Genomic DNA, 22,601 nt, shown 5'->3' with positions numbered 1-22,601 from the left:
TCTGGGGCTGGGGGGGATCAGCATGAGTTTTGCCCTGTGTCTCTGAGAATTCTCTTCCCTTCAGTTTCAGGGATCTCCGAGCACGGTTGCTCAAAGGCTGTGTGAGCACTGGGGTGATGCTGACACCTCCGTGACGGATGCTGGCCGGCAGGGTGGCAGGCACTGGGACGGGACCTCTGCACACCCCGGGCTTGGGGCCACCCTGCAGCGGCCATTCCCTCTGCCGGGCACAGGGCCAGCACAGGAATGCCTGTGGAGATATCACAGGCGCCAAGCCCCATCAGCTGCCCTGTCCATCTTTAGCCCGGTCTCCGGTTACCAGCCGCCTCCCGCAGCTGCTTCCAAAGCCAGGCAAAGCCACCTCCCGTGCCTGGGCTGCCGGCGGTGGGGAAGCAGAGGAGGGATCCGGGCAGGGACAAGACGGATGCGATTTCTGTGGAAGGAGTGAAGGGCACTGAGAACACCCCTGAGCTATGGCACTGCTGTGCTACAACAAGGGCTGCGGGCAGAGGTTTGATCCCGAGCACAACGCCGAGGGTGAGCGAATTCGTGTGCCTTGCCCCAGAGGGAATGGGAATTGTGTGCTGCTTTCCCAGAGTGTGGCCTCGGCTGCCGTGCTGCAGCCGAGCTGCTAAACCCAGTGCAGGAATGCTAAGCCCAGCACAGGCGGCCCGTGCAGCAGGAGCTGGCTCTGGAGCTGCTGCTGCTGCAGGTGGCTCGTGGGCAGGTTTGCTTCTCCTGAAAGCTTTTGCCCGGCTTTCCCTTTTCAGATTCCTGCCTGTATCACCCAGGTGTCCCCATCTTCCATGATGCCCTGAAGGTGAGTGGGGCAGGAGCTGGGGATGCAGCTGCAGGGAGTGACCTTGTGCCCACACCTGACCAGCCTCTCATGTCCTGGTGTCTAGGGCTGGTCTTGTTGCAAGAAACGCACAACGGACTTCTCTGAGTTCCTCTCCATAAAGGTGAGTGACTTGCTAGCCCAAATGCACCCACTGTCCCTCCATCCTTTCCTTCTGGCCCCTGCCCAGTCCTGTCCCATCCCTGTCCTGTGTCAGGGATGTCCCTTTTGCCCTGCCAGCCAGGGATTTGCTATCTGCTTCCAAGAACCCTCCAAAGAAAGGTGCTGCTCCCAAAGTGCAAAGTGCCCATCTCTTCAGGACACTGAGCCACCACATCATGGAAAGTCACAGGGTTTGGGAACAGCCACCAGGTAGAGGAGAACAAAGCAGTCATCAGGCTTGTCTCTGCTGCTCAGGGATGCACAAAGGGGTTTCACAGCAAGGAGAAGCCCCCTGAGCCTTCCAGCCAAGGGAAGACCTCAGATGAGCCAAAGGCCAAACCAGTGAAGGAGCTCATTGTCCAAGGACCAAAATCAGCTGAGAAGATGCTGCAGGAAAGACCAAGGTGAGATAGGCTCAGCTAACAGTCTTGTCCTGCTGTGTCGCTTCTGTGTGTGTCCTGCCCTGCTGCTCTCTCAGGAGAGGCAATGGCACTTAAATCACAGAAAAACCCACTTGGCCTTTACTGCTGCTGTTTCCCAGCTCCGATGAGCCAAGACAACTGTTGCCAATTAAAGTATCCAGGTCTCTGGAGCAGGCACTGGAGAAACTGAGCATGTCCTCTGAGGACAAGACACTCGAGAGCAGTTGTACAGGTAGGGACAAGCTGATGGATGGCACTGGGGATGCACATGGCAAGTTCAGCATAGAGTTTTGCATGACAGGCTCAGTGCAGTCAGCGAGTGCTGCGCATCCTGAAAACTGCCAAACCTGCAAACCTTCAAAAGTGCATCTTGGAGGCACATTGGGATGGTCTGTGCTCAGCTGAGGAGCTGGCAGAGGGCTGGGGGAGGATTTGGGGCAGGCATGGCCAGTGTGTGTCCTGGGTGAAGTTGTGTTGCTCTTGCAGGTGAGGAGGCTGCCCAGGTGAGAGCTGGCACCACGTGCAAGAACGCAGCCTGCAAGGCAGTGAGTACCTGGGCAGGGTCCTGTCATTACCCAGCCTGTGCCTTGTAGCCAGGAGCATCACAGGTCCAGGTTCAGGGCAGGTATCAGGCAGGTGGAAGGTGGCAGTGCCCACCTGCTCCGTATTCTCATCCTGCCCTGAGAGTGGCCACCTCTGTCACCTCCCAACTGCCTTCCTGCAAGAGGTTTCCAGATCGGTTGTGCATTTGTGTTTCACTGCTGCTGACTGCTTGCAGTGAAATGCAGCACATATTCAGGGCTGGACGTGTAGGCCAATTCCCACCTGCATTGAACTGATGTAGCACAGCCCAATTTCTCTCTTGCCAGAAACTGTCTTGTGGAGCACTGCCTGCCTTGAGGATGTGGATGAGCGGGAGGGATTGAGCTGTGGTAGGGAGAGCATGTTTGGAAAGCAGCAGTGAGGGAGTGGGGAGCCAAAGGCAGGAGCTGGGTGAGGACATAAGACTGACATGCTCTGGGAAGGAGGGGAAAGGACAGGAATGACAAATGACCTCCTGCACCTCAGGGTGAGTTTCTGTGGTGTCTAAACTTGCCCACTGTCCTTGTGTTGCCAAGCCCTGGGCTGGGAGCAGGCTGTGTTTGGGAGAAGGGTACGGAAGGGCTGCTGACAGGTTCTTGGGGTGACACTGTGGTCCTGGCAAGGTCAGGGTGGCTGCCCTGCCAGCAGAGATCAGGGACAAGTGCTGGGCTGCTGGCTGGGCATGGTCCCAGAGTGAGTCTTCACAGATGCTGGGCCTGGGAAAAGGGTGATGATGGGCATTGTGCCGTGCCCTCTACATGGATGGGTACTGATGAATGGATACCTGTGCCACATTGTCCTGTGCCAGAGACACAGAGAGAACTTTCCTCTGCTTCTTTCTCCATAGATCTACCAGGGCCCAGAGAGTAACACAGAAGTTTGTACATTTCATCCTGGCGTCCCTGTCTTCCACGAGGGGTAAGAAACAACCCTTTACCAGAGAGCAAACTGACCCTGTCACAAAATGCTACATGGCAAGGCTGTGTGGCCCCAGCATCATGGCCACTGCAGTTTTGGGTGACACCAGCATGGGGACAGGTGGGCAGGGGGAGCTCTGGGTTATGAGCCCCTCTGCCTCCTCACCCTGCTGTGGTCTCCTCTCCTGCTCCTGACCCCACTCAGGTCACCCTGCTCTCCTCAGGATGAAGTACTGGAGCTGCTGTGGAATCAAAACCACGGACTTCAGTGCCTTCATGGAGCAACCAGGCTGCAGCCGTGGGTGTCACTGCTGGACAGAAAAGAAGGTAAGGGGGCTCTTAGGAGAGGAAACTCATGTGAGCAATTGGCATTATTGGCATTTGAGAGTGCTCGTTTCCTTGCTCTGCATTCACACAGGTTTCTGCATTTATTGTCTTAATACTAATAATTGCTGACAGATGACTGCACAGGGCTTGAATGCCTAATCTTTACCCATCTGCCCTTTAAGATGCTGCTCTGCATTCACAAGATGTGTTGGGTCTCACACCCAATGTGCAGATATGCAATAGAAAGCTGAGTGAGGTAGGACCTGGTCTTGGACACAGCATAGCCAGCATTGCAGGCTGCCACATACAGACAGGTTGTTGAACACAGGAAAAGTCAAAAAAAAAAAAAAAAACCAAACCAAAGGCTTTGACAGATGATTGTGGATAACTGAATTTGGCTTTAATGAAGCTTTCCCTATGCAGCTATTTCTCAGGTGGGATCTCATCCACATACCAACATGGTGCTGTGGCAGGGGAGTGGGGGACAAGATCCCAGTTCTCAATACTGTGTGTGTAAGTTTCCCCAGGAAAGTTCTTGACTGGAAACAAGCTAGAGCTGGGAAAATTGCACCAGAGCAGCCCAGGATAACCCTGAAAGTGCACTGTGTTCCTCTGAGTCAGCACTGCTCCCAGCAACCCTCTCTGAGCCCAATCTCTTCTTTGTTCTGGAGCAGAAAACATATCCTGAATGTAAAGGAGGCTGCAGTGAAGGAGCTGTGATGTTGTGATGCAGATGTTTTGTGCTAATTGTCACCTAATCTGGGGCCAGGACTCCTCCTGGAGCCATTTCTTTGGCTGGCAGTGTGGAGGGGGTCTGTCTCCTTGTGATGGCCATAAATGAGCCTGGTGAGGACACAGGCCTGTCAGTGCCTGTGGTGCTGACAAGGTGGACAAAGGTGAAATGTAGCATCGTGGCATGATCCATGTTCAATAACAGCCCCAGCACTGCCCTCCAGGGTGAATTTCCTGACTGTGCACAGCACTTAGGAGCTTGGGCATAGCAGAGTGACTCTGGAACTAAAGGAGATGTCTGACCTTAGAGTGTCCTGAAGCAGCCCCAAGCACAGCACAGATGTCCCATGTTGAATGGGACAGACAGCATGGCAGAGGCTGCCCACTTTTGCATGAACCATCAAAACTGCAAAAACCTGCACAAAAGGCAGAATTTGTTCTTGCTGAGCTAACCTGCTCAGCTAACCTGAACTAACAAGCCCAAAGGAGATTTGAGAGGGAGCATCCTCTGGCTCAGATGTCCCCTCTGTTTGGGTGGTGCCTGAGTCCCAGCTGTGCTGTGATGGGTTCCTCTCCTTGGCAGGACAAGAAGGCAGTGCTGTGCCGGCAGGACTGGCACCAAACCAGCAGCCAGGTGGTGGTGACAGTCTATGCCAAAAACGCCCTGCCAACCCTCAGCAGTGTGAAGGCCAATCGCACCGTGGTGAGTGGGGTGGGGATGGGCACTGCCATGGCACACCTGAGTTTGCCCACCCAGGAGCCAGATAGGTGCCTGGTGCTCTTTGGTGGCCTGCTGCTACAAGCAGGGCTGGCACTGCCAACCTGCCATCCCTGAGCTGAGAGCCTGGTGGCTTCACTGCTGCGTCTGCCCAGCAGCTCTGACTTTCAGCTTCAATGGGTGGATTTGCTGGCTTTGAATCCCTTGACCTGTGACAGAGGTGAACCTGTCATGCTCTGAAAGGGGTGTAATGTTGCCAGGTGCTGAGGGGATCATCAGACCATTATACTGGAGCTGGGATGTGGGATGCAATATGGTGCTGAAAGGCAAATGCAATATCTGAGGAAAGAGCTCTGGCAGTTCTGTGTTGCCTTCTCAGATAATTTTCTGTTGATCTTTCAGCTTGAGGCTCATATCATCTTTGAAGGGAATAAGATTTTCCAGGCAGAACTGGAGCTCTGGGGGGTAAGATCCTGTTTGCTTTGATTTCCCTGTTCCAGCAGTCTGCATGGGGCTGGGCTGCAGTTCTGTGAGGCAGCCTGAGCTTTTCATCCTGGGCTGCGTTGCCCAGACACAGGTATATAAATGGCCATCTCTGCTGGGAAATACCTTAGGGGTTGTGAGGAGGCTGAGGTGCCTGCACTGACTGATCCAGGGCTAAGGTCAGAGCTGTAGGTCACTGGCAGCCCTGTGGCTGTTCTGGGTTTGATCCCAGGCTGCCCCAAAATGTTCTTTGGCCCAGCAGCTCCCTGTCTCCCCTACAGTCCTGCTGTGAGCTGCAGGCAGGCCACGGTCTGAACCATGAGACTGATTTTTCAGCTGCTTACTGGCTGGGAGCAGCAGTGAGGCTGAGGAATCTGCCTGTGCATTTCTTGTCTGCATTTCTGATGCGTGCTGCCTGTGCCTGCAGGCAGCAGAGGGCTGCAGGTGTGGGTATGGCTGTGTCTCAGCACACACAGCTCGCTGCTGGGGAGAGGCTGTGCTGCAGCTGCACGTGTGGCTAAGGCAAGCTGAGCTTTCCTGACCTCGGTAAGAGCACCGTGGTGCTGCTGAGACATAAAAATGTCAGCTCAGCTCAGCTCGGCTGCAGCCCAAGCTTCTCCTGGCACAGGAGGAGATTTCTCCTCTGGCAGGGCTTTGCCAGTAAGGGGAAGGCTGAGCGTGTGCTGCCTGGCTTCCCCTGCCCGGCTCACTGCGCTTTTCCCTGTCTCTAGACCATTGATGTAGAGAAGAGCTTTGTGAGCATGGTCCCAGCCAAGGTGGAGATCGTGCTTTGCAAAGCAAACCCTGGTTCCTGGGCCAGGCTGGAGCTCCCCCAAAGCAAGTCACAGTCCTGTGCTGAGCAAGAGAAAGAAGCTGCAAACACGGAGGAGCCTGGGGCTGTGCAGGATGAGGACTCTGATGACAGCTTGAGCTGGTCGGAGGAGGAATATGAAGAGTTGGAGATGGGAACACCGGATATGATAGCACCGAGTAACTGACGGTCCTGCTGGTTCCTGAGCTGCTGGGCACCAGCTCCACAAGAGCAGAGCTAGTCCAGAACCACGTGCAGACTGCAGCACGGCCTCTCCCCGGGTCAGAAAGGACAATTAATAAACGCCCAGAGCAAAGGTTGTCCTCTGAAATCCGTGAGGGGCGCTTAAGAAACATCAGCGGGCCAAACCTTGCCTTCTGTCACTTCCTCTTCTGTGCCTGGCTGGGGCAGTACAGCAGGAGGAGTTCCCGTGCCTGCACCTTCGGTGTCCTTGGGGGCGGGGTGTTCAGAGCCCAGCACCCTCCCTAACCCTGGCATTTCTGGGGGTGGACACAGCCTTCCCTGCCGCTTCTGGGGATGCTGAGCCCCGGGCTGAGCTGAGTATAAGCTCCTGCTCTTTCCCTCGCCCGGCGCTGGGGGAGCCGGGCCCTGGGGCTCTTTGTCGGGACACGGCGACCGCGGACACGGGAGCGTCGCCGCTGCCGGCAGCTCCAGCGGAGCCGTGGCGTTTGCTGCAAAGCCCCGTAGAGGCGTGAGACAGCCCGGGGGACCAGCGGGCGATGCCGAGCGAGCCCCGGGCCGGGCGGAGGCTGCGGGGGCGGCGGATCCCCGCGGAACAGCGCCGGGAAGGGGAACGGGGGAGCTGCACGCCGTGCACCGGGAGCATTCACCCGTGTGAAAAACCCAACAATCTTCTGCCACAGAGCCACTTAATCGGACGGTTTTGCGCAGAGAGAGCAAAAGCAATAGCTCGGTTTTGCCATTCTTTCCTTCTGCTAGCATTGTCTTTATTAAGGATATATCGTCCTTGTTAAGGATACATGTTACATGTTTGCGACCGTGCACACAGACACGCGTGCGTATTTCTGCTCATGGATACTGAAGTGAATCAACTGAGAAATCATCCTAAACCAGACGAAACCCCTCTCTCGAGATATACTCGGACAACGCATAATTACAAAATAACGAATTTAGCATGAGCAGGATTACAGGGGGCGGATGGCGGGGCTGTATCGGTGTATCGAAGAACTACATCGCGGCCCCGAGAGAGAGAGAAGGAGAGGGAGAAGGAGAGGGAGAAGGAGAGGGAGAGGAGAATCCCCTCGGGCCGGGGCCGCTCCGGCCGCGCCCGCGGTGGCGCCCCCTGGCGGCCCCTTGGGGAGCGGCGGGCGCAGGGCGCGTGCGCGCGGCGGGCGGCGGCGGGCGCGGGGCGCGGCCGGGTCGAGGGTCCGCGGGAGCGCGGGGAGCAGCGGCGGCCGCGGGGCCGCGCCGGAGGTGAGCGCGGGGCGCAGGCGGCGGGGAGCGGAGGCGGGCGGAGGAGCGGCGGGGCCCGGAGAGCCCGCGGGGCGGGCGGGGGGGGGGGGGGGGGGAGCGGCGGCCCCGGCGGGCCCCGAGCGTGGCCGCGTGTGTTCCCGCCCGGCCGTGCCGGAACATCCTCCGCGCCCGGCCCCGCCACCCGCGCTGACAGCGGGGCGCGGCCCGCGGCCTCTGCCGGCCCGGGCGCCGCGGGTCCCGTCCCGGGGGAGGCTGTGGCGGCACCTGTCCCGCCGGGACGCGGCCGGCTCCGGGGCGGGGGCAGGGCACAACCGGGAGAACCGGGGACTCGTCGTCCGCAGCCGCGTGGCGCGCTGGCTCCTCCGTGTCCGGAGGGCTTCGGGATGCGCGCCCCGGCTGCGGCGCTGGGCGGTGCGTGCGGAGCTGAATGTGGTGCTGGTCGGGGGCCCGGGGATGCCGGGGAAGGGTTTGGAACGAGCCGTGCTCCGCTCCGGGGATGTGCGGGGCAGGGCCGGGCAGGGCAGGTCGCGCTTTCCGCCCTCCCGCAGTGTGCCGAGGTTGGGCCGCGCTGTTGGAACGCCGGTGCGATGCTAATCTCGATCAGGAGCACCGCGACAAATTTAAGGCGACCTATGCTCCCTGCGAGTGTCATAAAAAGTTGGCACAGGATAAGATATCCTTTGGAAAGGTCTCTTGCTTCGCTGCTGACAGTGAGGGATATGTGAGGGTAGGAAAGTTGGATTTATTCTCCACAAACTGGCAAAGTGCTGTCGCAGGAAAGAGTAGTGCAAGGTGGTGCCCTAAAACACTCTGAGGTTGCCAGGTATTGTCTCATTTAGCAGCTGCCACAGAGCTCCCCTTCATCAACTCAGTGGTTCTCTTTTGCAGCGTCGTGAACTTTCAGTTTTATAACAACCTGCGCCGAGCTCCTGCTAAACCTTAAACCCCGAGAAGCAATGCTGCATTTTATTTGTTCTGGAATTCTCTCTTTCTGTTTCCCCCCCCCGTGTTGTTTTCTGGTTGTGTTTTTTTTTATTTTTTTTATTTTTTTTTTTTAGGAACCAGTGAGTAATCAGTATCTGTTTATTCTTTATAAACACACGTGATTCCCACCATAATTACTCTGAGTTATAAAAAAGCTTTAAATGCTTTAATTTAAATATTCTTTATGCCTACCTTGTGCTTGCAACGTGTGTCCTGGGCTGGGGTGCAGTACTTCTTGTGGCAGAATCATTAGCACTTTGCCCGCAAGCTCATTTTTTGATTTTTAAAAAGCTCACGTTCTCTTCCTTGTAAGATGTAAAATACATCACTTGAAGGCATACTTTGGAGCCAGTTTGCCACTGTTCACCAGCACAGCGATTTTTCTACATGGAACTTAAGATTATGAGACATATTTTAGATTAGTATTTCCATTAAAAAAAGCTTTTAAATATTATTCATAGAATTAACTTTACAGAGATCCTGGGAAAACAGTTAAATACGTGGTTTGCAATTAGTAGGAGGAAACTTGAACGTGTGGTTTGATTTGCTTACGTGGTCAGGCTGTGATTCTTTTGGGGTCCTAAGTATTTTCACACAATCTGGTGTCATGTAAAGATTTGTACCTTTACAGGGAATATTTTTTTTATTTTACATGCCTGTATGGGTAAATCTGATGAACTGCTGAGAGACTCCTTGACCCTGGTAACTATTGTTCACATTTTAGAATTGTGATACTTGATGCAAATGAGACTTGGTAATTGTTGCAGTATTGTAGTGCACAAGCCATGATAAAATACATCCTGAGTGCTTGCATTAACTCCTGTCTTAGTCATACCAAAACTCTTTGAAAAAAACTGGTATTGATTGAGCAAGTGCATTTTTGTTTGTTTTTGTTTGGGGTTTTGTTTGTTTTTTTTGTTTTGGTTTCTGTGTTTTGGGTTTTTCTGTTTCCATTTGGGGTTTTTTGTTTGAAATTGCTTTTGGTTTTGTTTTTGGCTGAGTTTTGTTTGTTTTTTTTCTTTGTTTAATCTTGTTTGTGTTTTTGTTTTTTATTAAATCGCCCTCCCCTGCTGCCCAGTGAAATTTGGGGGTGGAGGAGGAAGAGGAATCAGAGAAGTGCAATCCAGTGAAAAGCGTGGAGGGGCTTTTTTTCTCATGGAAAGAAGCTTAGATTTTCCTGGTGTAGCATTGCCCTTCATGTGCAACAGTGGCTTTGTTATAACTGAGAGTGCCAGCAAATACCAGGTGACAAAAGATGATAGGAAGACATCCTAACGTTTTTTTTTTTTTTAATTTTTATTTTTACCTCGAATAGGAATCAAGAATGCTTAAACTGGATTTGTCATTCATCCTGCAACGTGCTTAAAACACCTCTCTACAGAACCGTATGTCTGAGGTACTGTTTGTTTCTTTTAGCCAACAGTAGTGACCAAGGCCTTGTCAGAATCTCTGGAAGGTGGGAAGGACATGGTTATTAAATTTTATGAACTGACTGTGACCCCCAGGACCTGTGCTAGTTGTTTGTATCACCCAGGAGGTGAGTTAGTGGGTGTGGGCACAGCACCCTGCAGCCCTGGCTCCTGTTCTTACACCTTTGCTGTGCTCACCATCAAGGGGTCACTTGTGTTCAAATAAACTGTGGAGGGTCTCTGTCTTGATTAATCCATGCCTTTGCACGTGGTTACAGGAGGAAAATCCAAGTTAAATTCTCTGCAGCTTTTGATTATGGCAGGATATGTGTCAAGTTCATTCACTGGGGATCCGGGTATGTGCTGAAGTCTTGGGTTTTAGTACTTGTGGGCTGTGCAGCTGCACCTTGTCACAGTGTTATTTCATCAGCTCTGCATCTCTTTCATGAGCTAATGCCCTTTGGAAATATTAATTATCCATTCTATATCTAGGTTTTATAGAATTTAAGGTGTTTGATGTTTGGTCACTAATAGCATTGCTCTGCTATAAAATTTGAAGTATGAGTGCCTGTAGTAAGAGGTTTGTGTAGCTGAGTTGCCTAAATACCTTATGCAGAAGACTTCATTTTCACCGTAGTTTCCTAAGAAATATTGCTTATGTGTGTTTCATGCCTGGAAAAAAAAAATCTTTAAAGCAATAAACCAATTTCAGCCGAGTTTGACAGAGGTAGATGTTTTAAAAATATTATTTGGAAGGTTTTGATGGGTTTTTGTTATTTCCTAGAAACAACTTTTTGCCTCAAAAGGCATGAAGGGCTTTCTAGCACTGGCTTGAAGGAACAACCAGTGAGAATTGCACTCCTGTTATGTGCTTGGGAGATGAATTTATAGTCAAAGAGCTTGGGAGAGAGCAAGCTTCCTCAGTTCTGTTGTTCATGTGGAGCCCGGGTGCTGGACTGCACAGTTCCTGCTGTGCTGCTGAATTCTGCCTTCCCTTGTGGATTTTTTTTCCCCCTCTCTGCAGCCACTCAGACTATTGTAGTTTTGTTTCTCTTGCAGGTAAATGGCAGGACAGAAAGTGGTGTGAAAACTTTGAGAGGCACTGAGAAGTCCAAGTAGGTCACTCACTGCTGAAGGGTATGAGGGATGAAGTCTCCTATTTAACTTTTTCTGCTCTTTCTTGGCACACATTCTGAAAGCCTGGCACTTCTCCATCCCTTTGGCACTTGCCTAAAACAATGGCGAGTAAGCTGAGCTGTTGTGGGATAGTAGCAGAGTCTTGATTACATTGCTGAGAGCCCCTTTCTCTTCCCTGCTAGGCCTGGTGGGTAAGCTGCACATGTGAATTAACTCCTTTGCATGGGTGAGGATGGTGTGATATATTTAGAAAGGCCCTATCCACCCAGTTCTTTGTTGAAAGCTCCTGCCTGACTTCGTGTTTCAGGCAGAGTGAATGGTCTCTGATCTAGTTTTTGCTACTGAAAGATGAGCAATTAAATTGTTTCGATTTCTTAACTTCTGCCTGCTCCTGGTAAAACAGGATCTGGTTCTCTAAAACAATGAGGACTTGATTAAATCTGGTGGCTGAGCAGAATGACACAGCTCTGTACAGCTGATTTCAGCTGAACTCCTGGAGAGTTTTCTGCTCACTTTTGGCCAAAATGGGGCCCTATCTAAACTGCAAAGAGAAGGAAGGAAGAGCTGACAAACTCAGTGAGAGTGAGTTTATCAAAGAGCAATATCAAAGCTAAAATCCACCTAACAAAGAGGCATCTGATGTTAACAGAGCAAAGGCAGAGGCATGTCCTAAGAAGTAGTTCTGCAAAGAGGTTTTAGAAATGTAGGAAGTATAAAAAGCATAAATCTAGAAAACTACAAGAGGATCCAGGTTCCTGTTTTCTTTCTATTTTCTGTCACTGTATTTTGCCTTCTCTCAGCAGACAGGGAAGCTCCCGTCAGGAGTATTGAAGGGAAGATCTAGAAGTTGTTTCTCTTCCGCAAAAAAAATTTGATGCAACGTGAAGTTACTCTGTGTGTGTGTGTTCCAAGTCGTGAATTTCCCCAGCAAATGCTCATCTGGAGAGTGAACTGTCCATGTTAATGATACCAGAAAATGCTTAATTAGGTCAGAACAGGAGCAGCTCTTCAGATGATGTCCTGACATGTTGATTGAAATCTTGCACATTCCAGAGGAAGTGCCAGGTGTGCAGGCAATGAAGTCAGACTTAGCAGCATCTTCTGAGAAGGAAACTAACCCTAACAGGGAATGCCAATTTTCAAATTCAAAGTCACTGATGGACAAGATAGAAATAACTGTTACCTAAGTATTTTTTCGCAACACTTTTTCGTGGAATGGTTTGGGGTTTTTTGTTTTGTGGGTTTTTTTTAAATTGCTTTTTAAAAAAAATATTTAATTTGAAAATTAATCCCATTCTGCTCTAACTGCGAGAACCTCAACTGTATTAAAAGTCTTTTCTCTGCAAGGACCAAGGAACCTGGATTACCTCTCAGTACTTTGGATTTTCCGTTCACTTGTTTCTCTTGCTGCGTAAACTTTCAACTTGGCTTTAAAGCTTGTGCCCAGCTTTCTGTTTCTTAAACTGTTTTTTTTCTATGTGTTGACGTGTTAATCTGTATTTTTCTCTCCTTCAGTTCTTGTTACTTGTTGTATGTGGAGTTTTTCTTTCTAAAGTTTCCACAAAAATTCCTTTGAAGGTCACAAGAAAAATTCTCAAACAAACCCTAAACTAGTTTTCCTACTCTTGGTAATATTTGTTGGTAATTTTGTTTTTGGAGTTGGTTTTTTTTTTTTCTTTTCAATGTATATTTATATTTAGATAGCATGCAGTGCCAGCTTCAAGGGTGCTTAAAAAGTAGAAATTTTCCATGCCCATTTGAAACCCCTGCTTTTTACTGTCTTATGAGAGTTTTATTGTAGCCAATTGTTCACTAAAAAAATAATTAGAGATTTCATACATTATGAATTATTAGATACATGGATTTAATAGGAAAGACCTGATGGAGGTAATATTAGTTTGCTTGGTTATGACTTAAATTAAAAAACTCTTTGCCTTCCTATATAAATATATATATATATATACACATCTGTACATATATAAATATAATACAGTATATATAAACCTTCTATAGAAATCTTTCACCAAACTATCCTTGCTCACAACATAGTTTGCTAGAGTAAGTAGTTTCTTTCTACTCTTTATTTTTTAATTAATTTATCTAAATTTTGTGTCTCAATACAAAGAATGTGTCTCCTGGTGTGTGTTTGTTTTTCTGTATTGCATATGCCACACATGATTCCTTTCAGCTCAGGCAATCTCCTTTAAAGGGGCCCTTCAGAGAATCATACTTAAAAGCCTACAAGCTCTTTAGCTGTGTTTGTGTAGTTAATACTTTGCCCAATGCCTTGGCAGATTTGCATGGAGTTATTTCCCCTTGAAATATTGCTTTTCTAAAATGCAAGTTTTAGCGAGGTAATTCAAGGTATTAGTGCCCTGAAAAGAGCATTCATGTTTCAGCCTTTTTTTTTTTTATTACTTTATTACCGATTACCAAATTGGAATATGTAATGACCTCTTAAATAAAACAACAACAAAGTAATCTTTCAGTAACACAATTCATTAGACGTTTTGAATCAGATTGCATTAGCTGCTGATGGTCTGGGATACAGGTGGCTTTGGAGTTTATCCTTTTTAGAAGCTGTGTTGCCTCCCACTGCTGGTGTGATGACCCTCCAGGCAGTGCCAGTCTTGTGCAGTTTGGGGATGCCCTGTCACTCTGTGCAGAGCTCTGGACAGAAGTGCAGAGATTTAAGAGGTGTAAGTCCTTGGGAGAGCTTGTTTGGGTTTTAGAGAGAGAGCTGTTTGCAGTTTGTTTATTTTAGAAACTAGGGGTTGGGCATAGAAAAGGCTTTGTGTATCATCTCGTTCTTCATGAGGCTTTTGTTACTGACTTAGCTCTGCCATCTCTGTGATGTCACTTGCTACTGACTGGTCAAAATGAATTTTCTGTTGCACAGATAGTTCTTTTGGGAAAAAAAATCTTTGCACCACTAAGGTTTCTGACACAGCAAGTTCTGTTACTTCAGGGATTTGATGTAAATGCAGGAATGGGCTTTAAAACCTGCCCTGTGTACTGCAGTGCAGCCAGGCTTTGGCAGCAGTAGCAGCATAAGGTGATTCCTTCCCACCATAAATAAAATCAAGATATTAATTTCTGGGTTCCTGTTTCACCGTCTGGGGTTTCTGTAGTGTGTGTGTGTACGTACATTGATACTTCCTTAAACATGGTGTGTTGTAGTGACCAGTCAATGTCACTCCAGTTGCCTGCTGCTGCTTTGTGCCAAAGCTTCAGGTAGCCTATTTTCAAAAAGTTCAGAAGAATTGTGTGCTCCCAGTGAGAATATGGATGCACATAATGACTTCATCTAAAAGGACAAAGCTGAGGCTTAAATGGGAGTGAATTGTTGATTTGCTTGGGTGGTCTTGAAGTTCTTCCCTTTGCTACTTTGATGGTGTTGGAGCTGAGATTTTTCTGGAATATGCAATCAAAATAGTTTAGGTTGGAAGGAACCTTTGAAAGTAATTTGGTTCAACCACCCTGCATGAGTGGGGACATCTTAAACAAGATCAGGTTGCTCAGAGCCCCATCCAGCCTAGCCTTCAGTGTTTCCAGGGATGGGGCAGCCACAGTTTCTCTGTGCAACCTGTGCCAGTGTTTCACCATCCTCACTGTAAAGAACTTATACCTTATATCTAATCTAAATCAATCTTTTCCAACTTTAAAGCCATTACCCCATGTTCTATCATAACAGGCTCTGCTAAAAAGTTCTTCCCACTATTCTCTTCTGTTTGAAGCAGGGTATTTTCTGCTGGTTGCAAGTTGAGGATTACTGATAGTACCTCAAAGGCATTTGGCTGAGACGGCAGATGCAAGTTCGTTCTTGTTCAGGCTAGCAGTTGAAGCTCTAGCACAAAAGAAATGTACAACAAATGACTGCTTGTAGTTAGTTCCATGCTATTTTCAAACTTCTTACTGTTCATGTGACGAACGTTTAAAATTAATTGTGTTTTAGACTGTATCAGTTTGATTGTCAAACCTACTCTTCACCTATCAGGAAAGGGATATGGAAAACCTCTAAGTGTCAAGTATCTCCAGAGTAACAATTCCCCAGGAAAGCTGTTTGACTGCTGATCTTTTAGGACATGTATTTTTCTCATGCTCATTATTTAGAGGACACCAAGTAACTCAAGCCTATTAAGTCTTACTTGTTCTGTCGGTGATTACTGAGAGTAATCTGTTCTTGGCTTCTTTAGGAAAATTCTTTATGGATTCTAATCTGGGTTACTATGGCTAGTTAGATTTCAAAGAACAGCTTTTCTTGAATGTGCTACTTTCTGAACCTTTTATCTGGTGTCCTATAAATAATGTAGTTTATTCAGGTCTGATTGATCTGAGTGTAATGAATTATTATTGTAAACAGTAGCAGTGCAGCCTAGAAATTAATATCTTGATTTTATTTGTAACTTTTGGACCTTTGTGGTAAACTGTTTAGGTAGCAGTCTGTGTAGGCAAGTGTGAGTGTTAGAGTGTGTGTGTGTACAGAGGTGGATGTGTGAACCTACAAATGATAGAGTATCTTGTTACTGAGTCACAATCCCTTTCCACTTGCAGGTGCCTCTAAGGACTTGTCCTTTTGCCTGTGGGAAACAGTCTGGCAGTAAGGCAAGACTGTGGGAATTTGGCTAATTTGTACTTATGTGGTTGGAATGTAGCCAATTGTCACTTAGCTCCCTACTCATTGCATCTCCATTTCACTATTGTCTTTCTAGTCCTGAGCTCTTCAGAGTGGTTTGAGACACTGGATGTGATAAGAAATAGCCAGCTATATTAAAAACTCTTGCTAAAGCTTATCTTTACAGTGACCACCACTGAGTGTGCTTTGCCTAACTCCTCTCTTCTTGCTTTGTGCAGGACTTTGTTTCTGGGTGAAGAATGCAGACTATAAAGTGCGTGGTCGTGGGAGATGGCGCGGTGGGAAAAACTTGTCTCCTCATCAGCTACACCACCAATGCCTTCCCAGAAGAGTACATCCCTACTGTGTTTGACAACTACAGTGCCCAGATGACCGTGGATGGCCGGACAGTCAGCCTGAATCTCTGGGACACTGCGGGCCAGGAGGAGTACGACCGCCTGCGCACGCTCTCCTATCCCCAAACCAACGTCTTCATCATCTGCTTCTCCATTGGCAGCCCCTCTTCCTATGCAAACGTGAGGCACAAATGGCACCCTGAAGTTTCTCACCACTGTCCAAATGTCCCCATCCTTTTAGTGGGCACGAAGAGAGACTTGAGGAGTGACCTGGAAACGGTTAAAAAGTTGAAAGAGCAGAGCTTGGCTCCCACTACCCCGCAGCAGGGGACTTCACTGGCTAAACAAATTGGAGCAGTCAAATATTTGGAGTGCTCTGCATTGAATCAGGAGGGTGTTCGGGAGGTGTTTGCTGAAGCTGTCCGTGCAGTTCTGTATCCTGTGACAAAGAAGAACACAAGAAAATGTGTCTTATTGTAGTTGCCTTGGGTGGTGGATACTGGAAGTTGACTAGAATCTTGGAGGGCTTTTTAACGAGTTAAATTGAAGATTTGCATCTTGCACTAACAGCTCTAAGCAGAAATGGTTTATACAATGGATATTCTTGCAGTCTTACTGCTTCAGGGAAACTGAAACAGAACAGTTTTTTTTTTTTTTCCCAACTGAGAGGTCAAATACCTACTTTTTTTTCAAAGTTCCAGTCTCCAGCTTCTCCAGGGATAATTTGATTATTTTAGTGGAGGAAAATAAAAGAGGAGACCTCTTTGAAGCCACTTCTTTACTAGATAGCCACCAGTTACTAGATTTGCTGAAAAGCACAAATTCTGATAACTTTGCTTTAAGTGTAGCTGCTGCTTTTCCCATCTTTTATTTACTGATTGAATTTGTTTTTCAAACAGAATTCTGGCTGTCCAGTTGTTTTGTCCATTTAAAGCTTGAAAACAATTTGTTTACTTGTAAAAATGCCTGAACTATTACTGAGATTCACCTTATAGTGAACTGTGATTGATTGTATGAAGAGTTAACATAAGGCATGGTTAATGCAATGAGCAAGATCAAGGGAATACCTGCAATGATTTATTAATAGAAGCAGGAGCTGATTTCTCCTTATGTAAGGACCTTAGAATAATGATGACTCACTCAAATGAGTGATTTTCATATTTTTAAGGTGGAGAAGTGGAAGAGTAGTTTAGATTCAAGTCTTCCATAATCTTCTAAACTGAGTTTTTATTTCACTGTCCAAAGAGACTTTGCACCCTGAGAATCAAGTTTTAACAGTTACCTCTCAGGCTGACTGAGGTATTTGGGATGACACTTCTCAAAATGAGATTTTCAGTGTAATCCCTTTGATGAATCCCAGAGACTTGACAGCAGTCTGTTTGCTCTTGAGAAATTAATTGCTTCAATTCCTCACATTCTCGGGACCACCATCTGAGATTTTCACGACAAATTCCTTCATTGCTTTTCTGTGAGAAGACTGACAGAAAATTTGGCAGTTCTGTTTACAGGAACCCGTCCTTCTTCCTGTTTTCAGTTCAGTCTGTAATGGTTAGCCAGTCACTGGATAGGATTACCTGGGTGGTTTATTTTTCCTCTCCTGGATGCTCAGTTATTATGAACTCTTTTTAACTGAAGTTCTATTTACATACTTCTTAACCTTCTTTAGCAGCTCTAGTAAGTGGCAGCTGGCTTTTATTTTCAGGATGTGCACTGTTCTTTATGTGTGGTTCCGGGACCAGCTGAGGAGTGAGCACATGAGCCCTTCCTTACTCAACCTTCCAGCTCCGTGGTATGAAAGCAGCATGCTTCAAAGATACTTTGTGTGAAACCATTGGTGCTGGACTGGGCTTTGTTGTCTGAAGTTGACAGTGCTGTCTTTGTCTGGCTGCAGCCTCAATTGGTCATTCAGAACTTGCTTTTTCTTGTGATTCCCACACATGCAAAACTGCACTGGTGTATACCCTGGTCAGAAAAACAAGTGCCTCGTTTTGGCAAGATAAACAGAAAATACATCAACAAGGTTATTAGGGATCTTGTGTTGATTTGACCATGCTTTATCTGTTGCTGGCAAAAATACCAGGTGGATTAGAAACGTTTGCATTTGTACCCTGATTCCACTATTTGGATAGAAATTCTGGTATCTGTGCCCTAATTCTACTATTTGAAGAGGATGTGCCTTTCTTCAGCTGGTGTAACTGATGCTGACACTAACTGCAGTTTTGTTAATCTGAGGCGTGCTCGTTTTGGTGCTGCTTTAGCCAGTTGCAACCCACAGATTATAAATTGCAATTAACCCAAATACTGGTACCTGTGGTTAGGGAACCCACGGAGACTTCCAAACGCTGAGCACAGGCAGTACCAAAGCACCCGTTCTGCAGGATGTTTGCAGAAGCCTACAGACTCTGCACATTTTTCTTCACCAAGTGCCATTGCCTGGAGTGTCTTTGTGCCTCTTGCACTTGCAGAGGAAGTGCTGTTCCAGATGTGGTTCCTGCCCTGAAGGCTGTGAGGGTGTAGAGAATTCACTGAGATAACCTCTACTTACCATGTTCTACCTTTGCTTTAGCTGTAGGCCTTTAGTTTGGGCTGGACTTGCAGGCAACAATTAACTCTGTGCCTTGTAATTCAAGATTATTTTCTGTAGGTAAATTTCAGTAACTAAGTAAATAGACTTTATCATGTTTAAAATGTATTTATTTAAGCCAGTGCACATGGTTTGTTTTAATGCTGGTCAAACCTAAATCAACTGTCTAGTGACCCTGGTGCAAGCCTATAACCTTTGCTTTCTTCAGAAATGTACTTTTAAAAGTCTGTGATATGCTTGAACTAGTCTTAAGAGATGCCCGAAATTGAAAGTCTACTTTTTTTTTTTTTTTGGCTACATATATTTGCAGTTTTTTACTGAAGCTACTACTGTTTTTAAAAGTTTTTACTTTTTTACATACTGAAATCTTTTAATCCTGCGTCTTTTTGTGGTTATTCCTAACTGAATTACAAGCATTTTGTGGAGAAGAAATTTTGTGAGCAAGTATTATTGCACAACCCCTCAATTTCTACAGGCTCAAGCAGCCATCCTGGAGTGAACTGGAAGAGAGTATAGCAAGATAAAATTCAACTGCTTAATGAATTTATTTGATTTGGTTACACTGTTGATTACATTATGCCAGAACACCTTATCCCCACTTAGATTACTTAGTAAGTGGATTGCACAACAGTGCTGAGGAGAGTAACATGATAGTGCTGAAAATGAGCAGAGGGAACTTTGAACCATCAAAGACTTTTTCCTCACTTCAGAGAACCTGGTTATTTAAATACTTTGTATTTCTGTCACTCTATGACAGGAGTAAAAGTCCTGGCTAGTAGCTGGTTTCCTCCAGCCTCTGCTTTTCATGAGGGCAAGCTTCAGGACAAATCCAGTGAGCTTTTCCATTCAGTGGGCATTCCCCTTTTGTGATCCTCCTTCCTTCCCCCCAGCCTGGAATTCTTGGTGCCTTTTATTGTAATTAGTCCAGTGCTTCAGTTTACAATCAATTCTGTTTCTCCCATGCTTTATTTTTCTTCTGTGGGCAGTTGACAAATACAGACTTCGCATAATCCCACTTTGGATTTTATCTTGTTTTGGGAGGTCAGAAAACTCAGTGTGGGTTTCCTGAGTGGTTCAAGGTCCTTTGGTTTGTTACTGAATAGAGATGCAACGTGTATGTCTTAATTCACAGAACAGACTCACTGTGAAGACACAGATTTTAACTTTGTGAATGATTTCTGAACTGCTTGGGTTTTTATAAAAATACAGCTCAAGATGAGTAGTTCAGGAATTTGTATGTCCAAAGGATATCCATGAGGTGTGCTTAGATGTGGAAGTGATTTCTTCAGTTTACAGCAGTAGCTATTTCTATGAAATTTTAACTAGAACAGCCTCCCCGTGCTTTGTCTCCGGGTGCTAAACCTCACTCTAGAAACCTTGGTGCTGCTTGGGCTGAGCCCAAGAAGTGGATGGATCTCAGGGGAGTCCCAACCCCCAGAGTGGGCAGCAAGGACCACCCATCAGCAGTGGGAGCCCAAGACTCTGAAGTGTGGTACTGATACATACACTGGCAACTTGATTTTATGCTATAAAATAATTTGTATTACATCTAACAGTTTTAAAGGATTTTTTTCCTCTTTTTTTTTAAAATAAATTATGCAGAACTGCATTGTAGTAAACCTTTCCTCACCTCTCTGGCTGTCGCATTAACTCGCCCTGCTGTTTGTACCGCACCTGTGCTAAAGGCAGCTCTTTCCTGTGGAAAGCCAGACCCGGTTCCTCGAGGCAATAAAGGAATTTTTGGGAAGGGCGGAGCGTCCGCGCTTCCTTGCTGCGCCGCGGGGCGGGGCCGCGCGGGGGCGCTGTGGGCGGGTGCCGCTCCCGGGGCCGCTCCCGCCGCCGTTTCCGGCTCGGTCCCGGTCTCGGTGGTGTCGGTGTCGGTGCAGCGATGTCGGATTCGGAGAGCGAGGAGGAGGCGGACGGCGGCCGCACCGAGCCCTTCTCCCTGGCCGGCTTCCTCTTCGGCAACATCAATGAGGCGGGGCAGCTGGAAGGGGACAGCGTCCTCGACAAGGTAGGGCCGTGTCGCTCCGGGCAGGCACGGCGGGCGGAGGGACGGGCGTGAACGGGGCTGCTTGAGGCCACCTGGGCTGTACCGGGGTGAAGCCAGGATGACCCGGGTTGTACCGGGATGTCCTGGGCTCTGCTGGGCTGTCCGGGGGATGCTCGGGGCGAGCTCTGGGGCAGGACCCCAGCAGGAACCCGAGGGGCTTGGCCCGGCCCGGCGCTCGGAGCCTCCCAGCTCTGGTCTCCCCAGGAATCCAAGAAGCACCTGGCTGGGCTGGGCGTGCTGGGGCTGGGCAACCTCATCACCGAGATCACCGCCAGCGAGGAGGAGAGCGCCGAGAGCGAGGGAGCACACCTGGACGAGGAAGGTTTGGCGCTGGGATAGCTGTGCTGGGGGAGCGGAGGGGCTGCAGGGGCACAGCCCTTGCCGGAGAGAGCAGATCGCTGTTCCCGTGGTGTTCTCTGGTCGCAAGCCCTCTGTCAAAGGCCTTCCCTTCTCCACCTTGCCAAACAGAACCTCACAGTAGCTCCTAATCAATTTTGCACTTGCTCCCTTAAATTTTTTATAAGTCTTTTTTCTTTTACTTGTCTCTCCTCCTTCATAAATAAGTTTAGTCTGTGTTTGTATTAAAGAAGCCTACTTAGCACACAGTGTTATCTCTTTCTGAACTTGTTGAACATTTTCAGTGAGTAAGTGAGAGGTGTTCCTTGTGCTCGGGTTGCTTGCTTGCTTGCTTGCCAGTCTTTTAGGGGAAATTCAGAGCCGTGAGAGCTTTTGATTAGAATGAGGGGGAAAGTGTTCTGGTGGGAGATTTTAATCAGATAGTTTTGTTCTTTTAAATAAAGGAAGCATAGCAAAGGATTTGTAAGGACTTAGTATAGTCTGATGTAACTAATATAAATTAGGATAGAGTTTTGTTTTCTTCCTAGGCTGGGTTAAGAGCACAGAGGATGCTGTTGATTATTCAGACATCAATGAAGTGGCAGAAGATGAGAGCCGTCGGTACAAGCAGGCGATGGGCAGCCTGCAGCCAGCTCGAAGGCCAGGTAAAGGAGATCAGCATTGCAGCTCTGCCTGTAGGAGGTGTTCTTGGGCATTATGCTTTTTCACTCCTTGCTTCAAGGGCCCAGTACCAGCTTTTGTGAAACTGTCTTCACTGGATGAAGCCACTGCTTGCTGTCTTCCTCTTTTAAGGAATCAGTTTCTTGTTGGAGTAACTTCAATCTTACTATCTAGCTCCTGTTTCACTCTTGATTTTTTTTTTTTTAAAGACTTTCTCCAGAGGGTACCTTGGTTCTTTTGTTCATCCCCAGTATCTCTGTCTGGCCTAGAATATGCTTTCACAAATAAGTAGCTTTTCCATTTCAGTAGCTGCTGGTGTAAATGTTACATCTTGGCATATCCTTTAAAGGTGTCTTACACTTAATCTTTCTGGTAACTTTGTGTGGTGCTTGAGCTATAAAGGTGATTTGGACTTTTTAACCCAAATTTTCTTTATTTGTTCTACAAAGTGTGAATAAAAGGATGTGATAGTAGAATATATACACACACATAGATTTTAAGTGCTTCAGTCATCTTTCTCTTGGTTTCTCTTTGTCCTTCCTTCCCACTATTTAAAAAATTTGCATCTTGCAGATGAGTTTGTGCAGGAAGCTGAACTGATAGAGTTTTCATCTAGTTACAAGATTAGAATGGTGTCTGTGCCATCAGGTTTGAGACAGAATAAATGGAAGGGGTGCCTGTTTGTTTTTGTTATCTGCTTAACACACGTTCTTGTCTCCTGCCTGGTTAGATGAAGATGAGGATGACTATGATGCTGACTGTGAAGACATTGATTCCAAGCTGATGCCACCACCACCACCACCTCCAGTACCTGGAAAAAAAGAAGATGAAAAGGATGCAGCTGCCACTGGTGAGTGAGGACTTTCTTCTTCTCTCTGGCAATGTGAATGTCTGAAGGAAGCAAACGCCGCTGTGCAGCAGTTCTGCGGCACCACGTGTCACCAAAACTCGGTCTGCAGGCTGCATCTGAAGGTGAGTGTTTGTGATGGTGCAGGATTG

The 22,601-nt window shown here is 47.6% G+C and overlaps 3 protein-coding genes across 8 annotated transcripts in view; all 3 read left to right on the top strand.

Moving 5' to 3' along the window:
- The first annotated feature begins 473 nt into the window (after positions 1-473).
- ITGB1BP2 (integrin subunit beta 1 binding protein 2) lies at positions 474-6,179 on the top strand. The gene is made up of 11 exons (XM_062502933.1): positions 474-537; positions 771-820; positions 906-962; positions 1,256-1,404; positions 1,542-1,654; positions 1,909-1,967; positions 2,852-2,922; positions 3,146-3,248; positions 4,564-4,683; positions 5,101-5,163; positions 5,913-6,179. Exons 1-11 carry the CDS (start codon positions 474-476, stop codon positions 6,177-6,179), a joined length of 1,116 nt encoding a protein of 371 aa, XP_062358917.1.
- Positions 6,180-15,852: 9,673 nt separating this feature from the next.
- Positions 15,853-17,178, top strand: LOC134049885 (rho-related GTP-binding protein RhoG-like). The gene has a single exon (XM_062502614.1). It carries the CDS (start codon positions 15,853-15,855, stop codon positions 16,426-16,428), a length of 576 nt encoding a protein of 191 aa, XP_062358598.1. The 3' UTR covers positions 16,429-17,178.
- A 3,207-nt stretch (positions 17,179-20,385) lies between these two features.
- The window catches only part of TAF1 (TATA-box binding protein associated factor 1), a 29,014-nt gene continuing 26,798 nt past the window's right edge, over positions 20,386-22,601 (top strand). For 2 of the 6 annotated variants that reach the window (XM_062503008.1, XM_062503009.1), the window contains exons 1-4: positions 20,386-20,546; positions 20,790-20,907; positions 21,470-21,586; positions 22,333-22,452. In XM_062503008.1, the coding sequence (XP_062358992.1) occupies positions 20,421-20,546; positions 20,790-20,907; positions 21,470-21,586; positions 22,333-22,452 (481 nt within the window). In that variant the 5' untranslated portion in view covers positions 20,386-20,420. Of the gene's footprint in view, positions 20,547-20,789; positions 20,908-21,469; positions 21,587-22,332; positions 22,575-22,601 lie in introns of those variants that run through there. The other 4 variants (XM_062503010.1, XM_062503006.1, XM_062503007.1 and 1 more) reach the window with 4 other exon arrangements.

The sequence above is a fragment of the Cinclus cinclus genome, chromosome 15 (assembly GCF_963662255.1).
Source record: "Cinclus cinclus chromosome 15, bCinCin1.1, whole genome shotgun sequence".
Lineage (NCBI taxonomy): Eukaryota > Metazoa > Chordata > Aves > Passeriformes > Cinclidae > Cinclus > Cinclus cinclus.
The sequence above is the reverse complement of the archived record's forward strand: the minus strand, read 5'-3'. Positions and strand labels throughout refer to the sequence as shown.

Excerpts from the sequence above, each read along its gene's own strand:
- LOC134049885 (XM_062502614.1), top strand. The coding sequence starts at position 15,853 with ATGCAGACTATAAAGTGCGTGGTCGTGGGAGATGGCGCGGTGGGAAAA.
- ITGB1BP2 (XM_062502933.1), top strand. The coding sequence starts at position 474 with ATGGCACTGCTGTGCTACAACAAGGGCTGCGGGCAGAGGTTTGATCCC. Across the intron at positions 4,684-5,100 it reads TGAAGGCCAATCGCACCGTG|CTTGAGGCTCATATCATCTT; the intron begins GTGAGTGGGGTG and ends TTGATCTTTCAG. Across the intron at positions 5,164-5,912 it reads CAGAACTGGAGCTCTGGGGG|ACCATTGATGTAGAGAAGAG; the intron begins GTAAGATCCTGT and ends CCCTGTCTCTAG.